The 12466-nt window shown below is 38.2% G+C and overlaps 1 protein-coding gene across 1 annotated transcript in view; it reads left to right on the top strand.

Annotated features, from left to right (window-relative positions):
* LOC111196385 (NACHT, LRR and PYD domains-containing protein 12) overlaps window positions 1-12466 on the top strand; it is a 411983-nt gene that overhangs the window by 172466 nt on the left and 227051 nt on the right. Inside the window, exons 5-6 of the mRNA XM_049468901.1 lie at window positions 2345-2377; window positions 2490-2603. Coding sequence (XP_049324858.1) covers window positions 2345-2377; window positions 2490-2603 — 147 coding nt within the window. The remainder of the gene's footprint in view (window positions 1-2344; window positions 2378-2489; window positions 2604-12466) is intronic.

Below are 12466 nucleotides of genomic sequence, written 5' to 3'. Positions count from 1 at the left end.
ATCTCGTGTCCTGCAGATGTTTGAAAAGAGTTGACAGGAGCTGACTCAAAGGAAATTTTTTGTGTGGATTTCTGGAGACCTTTTACGAGTGGAGGTAAAGCTGAGGATGTGACATAAGCCTCTCCACTCAGGAAGACAGTGGCTTGCTCAAAGGGCTTGAGAACCTGTTCCAGTTCCTCCAGAAGGGTCCACTGCTCAGCTTTTAGATCCAAGTAGTGCTTTCCTCGTGGTGTGACCTCTGGATCTGAAAGGGTTGCAGTCACTGGCCACCTCTGCTCCAAGAGCCGACTCACCATGTAATAAGAACTGTTCCATCTTACAGGAACATCCTGGATTAGTTTATGCTCAGCTGTGCCCCATTGCTTTTGTTTTTGTTTAAGCTTGCTGCTGGCCAGTTCACTCCTCCTAAAATGCTCTACAAGGGACCTTGCAGCACCAAGGGTCTTATTTACTTGGGGATCCTTTTTCAAGGCATGGTTGACTACTAACTGAAGAGTATGGCCAGCACATCTCTGTGAAGCAACTCCATACTTCTCTTCCAAGATCCGAAGAGCTGCCACAATATTTGCAGCATTATCATGTACAACAGCCAGTACATCACTGAGAGAGAATCCAAACTTCTCTGCTGCTTTTTCAACCCACTCAGCGATATTTTCTGCTGTGTGACGCTCCTCAAGCGGCATTGTAGTTAGATTGTACGATGTGAGCTCCCAATCTTTATTAATAAAGTGGCAGGTAACTCCCAAGTATGCTTCATTTGCAATACTTGTCCAGGCGTCTGTGGTGAGTGTGATTTTTGATGCAACATTTTTGAGTTTGTCTTTTACACTATCAAGAGTTGCCTCATATTTCTTCTCCATTAAATCTGTAAAGTAGCGTCTGGAGGGAAGTGTGTACCCTGAGTGAAAAGTGTTGATCATTTCACGAAAGCCTTGACCCTCCACAATAGCAAGGGGTCTCATATCCTTGATAATCATCTGTAGGATGCTTTCAGAAAGCTCAGCTGCCATCTTAGGTGTGCAAGAATTTTGGCTCATTTTGTGGAAATAGTGCTCCACACTGCTTTGCCTGATCATCACAAAGAGAAACATAAAGCATGTTAGAATAACAATGAGATTTCTTATGAGAAAAACATTTAACCTAAAAAGGAATCTATTTTTTAAGACTTAAATTTGTCTCTAAGTGGTATTAGAGACAACTTTCACAATAATAAAATACACATAAACCAGCCAGATGATTAGACTAATTTTAGCCAGCAATTACACATTTCACTATATGGCTTATCTACACAAAACGATAAATTGTTATATTTATTATAATAATAATAATAATAATAATAATAATAACAACAACAATACAAGCCTACTAAACCAAACCCCACACTTATAATCACTACATGTACAGCACGTTGTTCAGATCTAAAAATGGATAAGCTCCCAAACACCACAAACGTGTTTTACACTGTTTTCTGTGACCGCTAGATTTTGTGACCACGGGCAATAGTTCTCAGCAGACCGGTGCACTGGCCGATTCGAAACGTCTTCGTTTCTAATGTTTACTTCGACTGGCCAAAACAGTTAAGCTTAGGGGCTGAGGGTAAGGTGAGCCAATGAACGCTCATAACCGTGAGCACTGGTCACTAAATTCCGACGGTGACAGAAAACGGTGTAACACCGCAGCGCCGACGGCGCTAGCTAAAATAACTTAAGGCAGCTAGCCTAGCTAAACACCTGAACTTATGAATAATGCTACTGTTTCTGGAAACTGCGAAATGCCATGCACAAATATAAACCAAAAATGTATAATTTCTGCCTGTGGCAGGTTTAAAACCTTTGGTAGACAGCCTTAAGTCTTTTTAAGGACACCCGCGGAGACCCTGATGTAAACGGTACTTACTGTGTTGTCTTGCTCCCATGTTGACATAGGGCTCCTGGATGTTTTCGCTTCAAGTGCTCCTGCATAGCAGTTGTGCTGCTGTGATAAGCCATCTCCATTTTGCACAAATGGCAGAGGACCACATTGTTGCCCTTTTGAGTAAAATGCTGCCAAACTTTAGATGCCCGCTGGCGTTTTTTTATAGCTGGAGATTGCTCTCCGTAGTCCATGCTCTCCACAGGCGCCGCCATGTTTACGACGCGCCGACGCACGTTATGCAAATCGATGTATTTTCGTAATCGATGACGTCGATTATGTCGACGCGTCGCCCCAGCCCTAGAGTTTACTCCACACTTTACTCTCATCATGGATCATCATGAAGATCTGTTTACAGGAAGAAGAGAGGAGCATCTCCAGCCCCCAGTGGAGTGTCTATGAAGAGTGACGCCTCCATGGATCCTCCTCTAAGGTTCAGCAGTGGAGGAGGAAGCTCTGGGTCTCGGTACATCACTGCACTAAACTACTGTTCTGTTCTGAGAGTGAAGCTCTTCAGTTCCTGATCTTTATTAAAGGTGTGCTGTGTGTTGGAGTTTCACTGTGTTTAATGTTAACAGAACTGAAACCCAGAGAGGAGCTTCTCCAGAACCCAGTGGAGTGTCTATGAAGAGTGACGCGTCCATGGGTCATCCTCATAACTTCAGTGATGAAGCCGTGACCTCTGACCCACAGTGAGTGAAACATCAAAGCCTCAGAGATTCAAATTTTCTCATGGTCATTAAATCACAACCCACTTTTTATAGAATATAAACCAAACAAATTTATTTTTGAAAAATACCCTCAAAAACACATTTACACATACATATGCATGCAAAGTGAATTTAAAAGCAACTACATGTATAAAAGTTACTACAATCAAATTAAATATCAGAATAAGCCCAAAACATTAGCTATTTCACTTTTCTGCATATCTCTGTATTCAGAGAACATTAGTGAGAAACTGAGAAGGACCGTGCTGACTGCAGGTATAAAGGGAAATACAATAAATTAAATAAAACTACAAAACAAGAGCATTTTATCTAACCTGTATTTTGTGGAAGTCAGTGAGACAGTTGGGCATGTTCCAACAGCTGTGAAGAAATCCCCACCCCCACCATGAACAGCATCTTGGGTATTTCCATTTTTCCACGTATTTCTAAGTAAAGTTAAAGTCAAGAGAAAGGTGAGTGCACGCTCTCGAGAGGGGGGTGCTAAATACGGCACAACACCGGCAAACGAATGGTGGTTACCATGGCAGCAAGAATGCTGCACGCGTCTCTCTGTCTCTTTTTTCCAATATAAAATACGAGAACAAAATCAGAGGAGCGTTAATTATTTTACGCTTAAAAAAAAACAATGTATTTATTTAATCGCTGCTCTAAACTACAGGATCAGCTACAGGGGGGAGAATTACACATATATCTGTATATAGACCGTTTCAGAGGAATATTCACGAGCACAGGAAGTGACGTCGCTGTTCCTAGAACACTTCCGTTCAGCGGTAAACAGCGTTTAAAACAGTGGACGTAACTTTTTAATTTAACATGAATTCAAACTTCACCTAATCTGAGAGTCACAAACACTGAAAATCAGGTCAAATTGTTCTTTAAACAAGTAAACTATGGAGGACCAAACATTACATAAGTATAAATAAATACACATATAAATGTTTAAATATATAAATAAATAAATGAATAAATAAAGTAATGTTGAAATTAATAAATATATAAATAAATGCACATATACGTGAATAAATAAATAAATAAATACATGCACAAATAATTGTATAGGTAAATAAATTAATTAATAAATACAGTTCTTATTTATAAATGTATTTATTCATTTATATGTGCATTTATTTATGTCAACATTTATTTATTTATTCATGTATTTATTTAACTATTTATTTATTTATTTATTTATTTATTTATTTCAACATTTTTTTATTTATGCTTATGTCATTTTTGGTGCTCCATAGTAAACACGCCTGCTTTGGTTTTTCACACTGCTGACCTGCCTGCAGTTACAGCGTCCGCTCACAACTCCTCCCTCCTTCTGATCTATAAATCATGCAGAGTTCGTGCTGGACAGCGTTTGACTTGCTACAACCTCACCATAGTGATGCTTCTCTACTACAGGAACAAATATTCACAACTTTTACACTGAGAAATTAATTAAATGCTCTTTCACTGCCTCCGTTTCAACAAGGTAGTGATCAGATCTGGGCTAGATCACCTCTATCAAGCGTTTTAAATCAGAGGAAAGAACTTCCCTCTTAAATCCTTATCAAAAGGATCAGGAAAAGAGGTCTGATCACTTTTTACTAATTTCTGATCGTATGTTTGCTCTGTTTTTGGGAGATTTGTGAGATATGCGCTCTCATTCTGACAGCTGTATAGTTGAAAATAGCGCCACCGGAAGTGTGGAAGGAACAGACATGTGCAGGAGCTTTATTATTGTTTTCCTCATTGAAACGGTCTATAGAGACAGTAAGGTGATCTGTGTTCTGAGATTGATGTTTGGTTTTTTAAATACACTAAATTACTATATATCTATATTGTTTTCTGCTTTGTATACTTTTTCTTACAACCCCAATTCCAATCAATTTATGCTTTGATTTTGTGTAAAATGTAAATATAAACAGAATTCAATTATTTGAAAATCCTTTTCAACCTATATTTAACTGAATACACTAAAAAGACAATGTTCAGACTGATAAACTTTATTGTTTTTTGCAAATATTCACTCATTTTGAATTTGATGCTGCAACATGTTCCAATGAAGTTGAGACGGGGCTAGGGCTGCACGATATTGGAAAAATGTTACAGTCCATTGTTTCAGTTTTCTAAAAGCCCCGCCCCCACCCGCACGCTGTCTCACCACAGAGACCCGGACCGACCGAGAGCTGAGTCAGCGCTTTAGAGTCAGCTGATCACTCAAAACCAGAGGAAAACAGCAAAACAACCATAACTAAGCATTTAAATGGCCTTTTAAAAGGTAAATAAGAGCGTTTTTTTGTGTTTAAAAGCATGAATTCAGCTTTAACTGGAAATATCTGCACTGCTAAACTGAGGTGCACAGCTTTGGACAGGCTGTCTGAGGCGGTTACAGGGTTCATACACTTTTCATATTTTCATGATCGTACAGTCTTTAAAATATCAGTGCAGACATTAACAATAAAACAAAAAATCCAGTCCAAAACTGATTATAGTAGGCCTATATCTTACTTACAATGTTTTTAAATAAAAAAAACATTTCTTTCAGCAATGCTGACAATCTTCAATAATAAAATGTGTCTCTAATCCTGAGAGCTCTATTGTGTAAAACGGAATTAACTGATTTCATCAAATAACATGATATAGACTATTTAGTTTGAAACTTTGAATAGATTTTTAATAATCTGGCTGTTGGCTGGGATTTCTAAACCTGCTTCCCAGAGAAAGAGAGAAAGAGATGACCATTACAGCCTAAAAATGCCTTAACACTCATAAAAACACAAATTAGTAACTTGAAAGAGATTCTTTTTTTTGCTTTTAATATTGGCTCAAAAATAAAATATTAAAGCAGATTTTTTATTTCTGAACTATTTAACATGATTTTTAGAGATCATGGACGTCGTGTCCTCTGGACCAAAGACTGAGACAAAGAAAAGGACTGTCCGGATTGTTCTCAGAGTAAAGTTCTAAAGCAGCGTCTCTGATGGTGTGGGGGTGAGTTAGTGAGTTAGAACCCATGACCTGGAGAACCTGCACATCTGTGAAGCTCCATTAATGCTGAAAGCTTCATCCAGGTTCTGGAGGAACATCTGCTGCGTCTGAGCTTCGTCTTTTTCAGGACGTCCTGCTGCTTATTTCAGCAGGACGATGCTGATCCACATTCTGCAGGAGTTTCAGCAGCAGCAGCTCGGCTTCATAGTAAAAGGGTGCGGGTTCTAGATCGACCCGCCTGCAGTCTAGAACCGTCTCCCACTGAAAACCTGTGGAGCGTCATGAAGCTCAAAATACGACGCCGGAGACCCGGACTGTAGATCAGCTGAAGATCTACATCAAGAAAGAATGAGAAAGAATTCCACCTACAAAGTTCAGCTATCAGTGTCCTCAGTTCCTAAACTCTTATTGAGTGTTAAATAAAAAAGATGATGAAACACAGAGATAAACATCATCCTGTACAACTTCTTTACAACGTGTTGCAGCACCAAATTCAAATTTGCTAAAAATAATTTTATCTGATCGAACATTAAATATGTTCTCTTTGTTGTGAATTCAGTTGAATACAGGTTAAAAAGGATTTGCGAATCATCATATTCTGTTTTAATTTATGTTTCACACAACTTTCCAACTTTATTGAATTTGGGGTTGTATTTTACTTTGGGATATTTATTGCATAACTTGTCCTGCAGTTTTTGAGATGTCAACATTTGTTCTAAGTCCAGATTGTTTGGTCTGATTGTGTGATGTCTTCTTGTCTGGAACATTTGGATATGTTCACTCATTTTCATCCAGCTGGCATTTCCACATTGAATCAGCATTGAATCATTTGGTGTTGATTTTGGCAATTCAACCTTTAATTAACCATAGCTCACTAAAATGAGAAAATCTTTTAGTAAAGCTGAGTATAAAGAATGTTACCCACCACTACCAATCTGATTCAACATTTAATCTCAAAAACCCAACAGTAAAACTAATAAAACATGAACATTCCCCCAGATATGATGAAGAATTGGTGCCAAATTAAAAAGCAGTTGCTGCAAATGAAAGTAAAACCACTTTTTCATCCCTCCATCTAACCATTTTTTGAAATTGTATGGTAATGAAATGTAAAATGTTAATTCAAAAGGCAGAAGTTTGAGGATATTATGTTGATTCAACATTACAATTTTAACAATTGCAGAATTATTTAACATTAAATGTTGTTTCAACATTGAAACAAAAACAGACATTAATTCAACCATATTTTAACCACATTTCAACATTGAAGTCGATTATGTGCCAGCTGGGTCCTCATATGATCACATTTTTTTTCTGTAGGCTGTCTTCCTTAACCCATTCACTCATTCATTCTTTACAACATTCATCTTTTACAAAATCCAGTAAACACTTGGAGCTCACAGCAACGCCTCATCAACAAACAACTATAACATAGCAACATCTAGGAACAGCCTATCAGCATTCTAGGAACAGCTTAACCATCATCTGCAGTATAGCAACACCTTAGCAACCAACTAGGGCTGAACGATTAATTGCATTTGCGATTATCTCGCGATATTTTAAAATGAGATTCTCTAACTGCACAGGCTGCGATTTGACTGGTCACGTGACTTGGGAGCGAGCCGAGCCGAGGACGAGCGGAGCAAACCCGAGCAGGAGGCAGGGAGGTGGAGAAGTGAAGTCAACACAGCGCACTTTCACACCAGCACTGTTTGGTCTGGTTAAATCGAACTCTGGTCCGTTTGTAACTTTAGTGCGGTTCGATTGAGCAGGTGTGAAAACAGTAATCGCACTCGGGTGCGGATGAAAAGAACCGAACCGAGACCAGCTAGAGGAGGTGGATAACGTTAATTACCACAGCTGTCAACAAACACTGTCTCCATGCTCGCGCCGTCTGCGCTGTATTCACCGCTCACAGCCGCGCGACTCTGTTTATTATGTATAAATCTGCGCTGCACGTAGAAACACAAAATCTTCTCTTAATCTTCTTAATTTTTTATATCTATTTTTTCTATAAAAAAAATGGTGAAAAGGAAAATCTATTTATATATTTATTTTTCTATTAAAAAAAAAAAACAAATGGTGAAAAGGAAAAGCATAGATTTGTTTGCTTTATTGCTATCTGTGCTTTAAATAAATCTGACATTGTTTATTATTAAACAAATTGATTTATTGCTTCTGTTTGTTGAAAAATACTTGAGAAGACATTAAAAAATCGCATTTTAAATCGCAATCGCAATTTATAGATAAAAAATTGCAATTAGATTATTTTCCAAAATCATTCAGCCCTACAACCAACAACTATATTATAGCAACACCCTATAAATCAGATGAAACCATGTATTCTGTGCCATCATTCTGCATTTCCTTTAGGAAATGAACTTCATATATTTGATCAGTTACTGTCTGGTATTCTTTATTTGATTTCTCTTGTGTTGTTTCTAAGATGCATCCAGGAACAAAATGAGAATTCATGCTTTTGTTATTATTGTAGTTTTTGTTATAATAAATATCAGTTGTATGTTTAGATGTGAGCTGCTATATCAGCTTATTTATTCCTGTAGATCACAGTGTGGATTTTCTATTTGTCCACAGAAAGAAGAAGAAAATAATAAACAGGGAAAAACTGGAACAAATATTCGAGGTTAGTCCTAAACCGTATATACAACTGGGATCTCCCTGATTTCTTTTATTTTTCAGTTTATTTTCAATTTAAGGTGAACATTTGTAATTGGTCTATCATAACTGTAATATTGTTAATATTAAGACCAGAGCATCTATAACTCCTCCCCTCCTCAGATTGATCTCTTTCTGATGTTCAGATTGTTCAGATCATCTGTCTCTGCACTGTAACAGCTTTAGTGATTCTGTGATGTTTGTTCTTTATCAGAAGCTGCAGCAGAAGTTTATCTCTCTAGTGAAAAACGAGCTGAACACATTCAAGAGACTCCTGAGTTCAGATTACCCAGCATGCTCTGAGGGAGAGGTGGAGGATGATCAAAGGGAGGGGGTGCTGAAGATCACACTGCATATCCTGAGGAACATGAAGCAGACAGACCTCGCCAACACACTAGAGAGCCGTAAGAGTTACTATTGGTATCAACCTGGTGCTAATTTATTTCTTTAGAGCTGATTTTCAAAGAGAATAAAAAATGTATTGCAGTATAAAAGACAACATACTGCAATCTTTATTATGAAATTATTTATTTACTGTATCACAGAGTTGTTCTACAGTGTCTTTAATGCTTGATTACAGCTGATTACATTTTCCTTATTGTCTTTCCCTATAATCAGAATTGGCCCCAGCATGTCAACAAAAGCTCAAATCCAAACTGAGGGAAAAATATCAGAGAATTAATGAAGGAATCTCAGCTCAGGTAAAGTCAGCACTTCTGAATGAGATCTACACAGAGCTCTTCATCACAGAGGGAGGAGGTGGAGACATCAATCAGGAACATGAGGTGAAGCAGATTGAAGCTGCATCCAGGAAAAGGCCAACAGAGGAAAGACCAATCAAATGTAACGACATATTTACACCCTTACCAGAACAGAACCAGCCCATCAAAACTGTACTGACTAAAGGAGTTGCTGGAATTGGAAAAACAGTCTCAGTGCAGAAGTTCATCCTGGACTGGACTGTAGGAGAAGTAAATCAGGACATTCTCTTCATATTTCCACTTCCTTTTAGAGAACTGAATCTGATGAAGGAGAAGAAGCTCAGTCTGGTGAATCTTCTTCAGCGCTTCTTCCCAGAAACACAAGATTTAAAACCAAGACATTATAAGAGCTATAAGATCATGTTCATCTTTGATGGTCTGGATGAGTGTCGACTGCCTCTGGATTTCCAGAACAATGAGAACTTGGTGGATATAGAAGAACAAACCTCAGTGGATGTTCTGCTGACGAACCTCATCAAGGGGAATCTGCTTCCCTCTGCTCTCCTCTGGATCACCTCTCGACCAGCAGCGGTCAGTCAGATCCCTCCTGAGTGTGTTGATCAGGTAACAGAAGTGCGGGGATTCAGTGACCCTCAGAAACAGGAGTACTTCAAGAAGAAGATTAGGAATCAGGACCTGGCCAATAAAGTCTTCACACACATCAGGTCTTCAAGAAGCCTCTACATCATGTGCCACATACCGGTCTTCTGCTGGATTACAGCCACTGTTCTAGAGAGAATGCTGAGTGAAGCTGAGGGTGGAGAAACCCCCAAAACCCTGACACAGATGTTCACACACTTCCTAATCTTTCAGATCAAACACAAGAGCCAGAAGTACAGTGGGAAAAGTGACTCTGATCCTCAGCAGACTAGAGAAAGTATTCTGGCTCTGGGGAAACTGGCGTTCCAGCAGCTGGAGAAAGGAAACCTGATGTTCTATGAGGAAGATCTTAGAGAGAGTGGCATCGATATTAAAGAAGTATCAGTGTACTCAGGAGTGTGTACCCAGATCTTCAGACAGGAACATGAACTGCTGGACCTGGGGAAGGTCTTCAGCTTTGTACATCTGAGTATTCAGGAGTTCCTCGCTGCTTTATATGCATTTCTCTATTTCAACACTAAGGATCGGAATATGCAAACCACAGAACAGCAAACCACTGGACTATCTGAGCTTTTCAGCAGGAAATCGATGAATGACTTCCTCAGCAGTGCCGTGGATAAAGCCTTACAGAGTGAGAGTGGACATCTGGACCTGTTCCTTCGCTTCCTTCTGGGTCTCTCACTGGAGTCTAATCAGACTCTGTTACGATTCATACTGACACAGAAAGAGAAGAGCTCTCACAGCAATGAGGAAACAGTCAAATACATCAAGAAGAAGATTGAGGAGAACTCATCTCCAGAGAAATCCATCAATCTGTTCCACTGTCTGAATGAACTGGATGATCATTCTCTAGTGCAGGAAGTGCAGAAATACCTGAGTGGAGGTGATCGTCTTCATCAGGCCAGACTCTCTCCTGCTCAGTGGTCAGCTCTGGCGTTTGTGTTGGTGAATTCAGAAGAAGAGCTGAAGGAGTTTAACCTCAGTAAATATGATCCATCAGAGAAGTGTTTTCTGAGGCTGCTGCCAGTAGTTAAAATATCCAAAAGAGCTTTGTGAGTATTTTTATTCAGGCATTCACAGTTTTCATTAAATCACTGGTGAATATGTATTAATCACAATGTTTTATATTAGTAGATACAGTAGATATTTATTAAATTATTGTTTTAGATATCAGGCAAACACCATAATCCCAACGTAACACCAACATGAGACACAGCACCAATCCAAATTCCACTTCGACAGTTTACAATGAACACACAGCAGTTTTATCCTCAGTGACTAAATGTCTGGCTGCTGATATGATTATAAAGTTGTTAGTTTGGAGATATTTTACTGTGGAAATGCTAAAATGCTACACTTTACTTGGAAATTGAACAAAGCCAGCATGCTAAGGGCAAGTACTCTGCATTCCACAGTTACAGTTTAATCAAGCATCTTCCGATGGTTAGCAAGATAGCGTTACAGTAATTTCAGTCTGTCAATGAGTAAGCTACTAAAGTTAGCTGTTGATTTGAGTAAAATGAGTGCTGATAAAACTGCTGATACATAATTAACCTTTTCAATCAGCTGAAAGAAACACACATTCATGCTTTCTAGAAAACCCCAAAACTTAAAGGGATTACAGAGAAGTAGCTCACCCAATAACCAGTTACTGTCTTTAATGGAAAATTAATTAATTTTACAGCATTTTAAAGTACTTACAGGCCAGGTTATAATCTGTTACTCTGTGTATGTATGTGTCAAATAAAAATATAATCTTTTGTTACATTATTCCCTCTTTTAATATCTGATAGTATGAATATTAAAAAAAAACCTTATTGTTATCTAATCAATAATATCAGATAATCTATAAAGGAGGTCACTGGGAGGTCTTGCACTAATCAGATACAGAGACTAAAGTTTGGATGTATATGAGGCTTTGGGGTTGACTCATCTAGATTAAGCCTGGTTTGCTGGAATTTCTGATTTTTTTGTATAAAACACAGATCTGAATTTAATAACCAATAAATAAATGGAGGGAGAAAGTAAATGGTGGCAGGTTAAAAAAGCACCCAATAAACTTCACTCTTCGTCTCTTTTAACTCATAATCTGTCCCAGAACTTGAGCTGCCCTCACTGTAAACTGTTTTCTAATCGGTAACTCTAGCTTTCTGCATGATTACTATCTCTGTATAAAGAAACACCAGTCCATCTCACAGATACTGTATTTCACAGTTTCATTTTGTGTTCTATTTGTATGTCAGTTAAAATATTCTTTTAGATCAGGACACCATGAAGAATAGGGTGTGTTTGTATAATTACACCTTTATTTTGATAAATGCTATGGTATGAATAACGCTGTTATTTTCCATTTTCATTTAAGTGTATTTTTAAGTAAAATCTGTTTATTCTTATATTATAGACTAGCTTCATGTAATCTTGGAGTAAAGACGTGTGAAAGTCTGGAATCAGTTTTAAAGCTGGAAAACTCCTCACTGATAGAACTGGACCTCAGTAACAACAACCTGCAGGATTCAGGAGTGGAGCTGCTCTCTGCTGGACTGAAGAGTTCACACTGTAAACTGCAGACTCTCAGGTCAGTGTTTCTGTCGCTTTATTTTAAACAGACTAAAGGGAAATAGGAGTCACGTCTTAACTGAAAGTAATGCATAGAGTGGGTGCTGGATTGATGAGGTTATATCTCTGTATTTAGGGATTAATGTCAATATTTTTGCATAGATTTTACTGTGATTTAACAGTTGTGTCCACGCTTCCTGTCTTCTTTATTCCTGCTTAAGTTGTTTTATCCACATTTCTATCTGATCTTAACAA

Source organism: Astyanax mexicanus, chromosome 1 (assembly GCF_023375975.1).
Source record: "Astyanax mexicanus isolate ESR-SI-001 chromosome 1, AstMex3_surface, whole genome shotgun sequence".
NCBI classification, from domain to species: Eukaryota; Metazoa; Chordata; class Actinopteri; order Characiformes; family Acestrorhamphidae; genus Astyanax; species Astyanax mexicanus.
The sequence above is the reverse complement of the archived record's forward strand: the minus strand, read 5'-3'. Positions and strand labels throughout refer to the sequence as shown.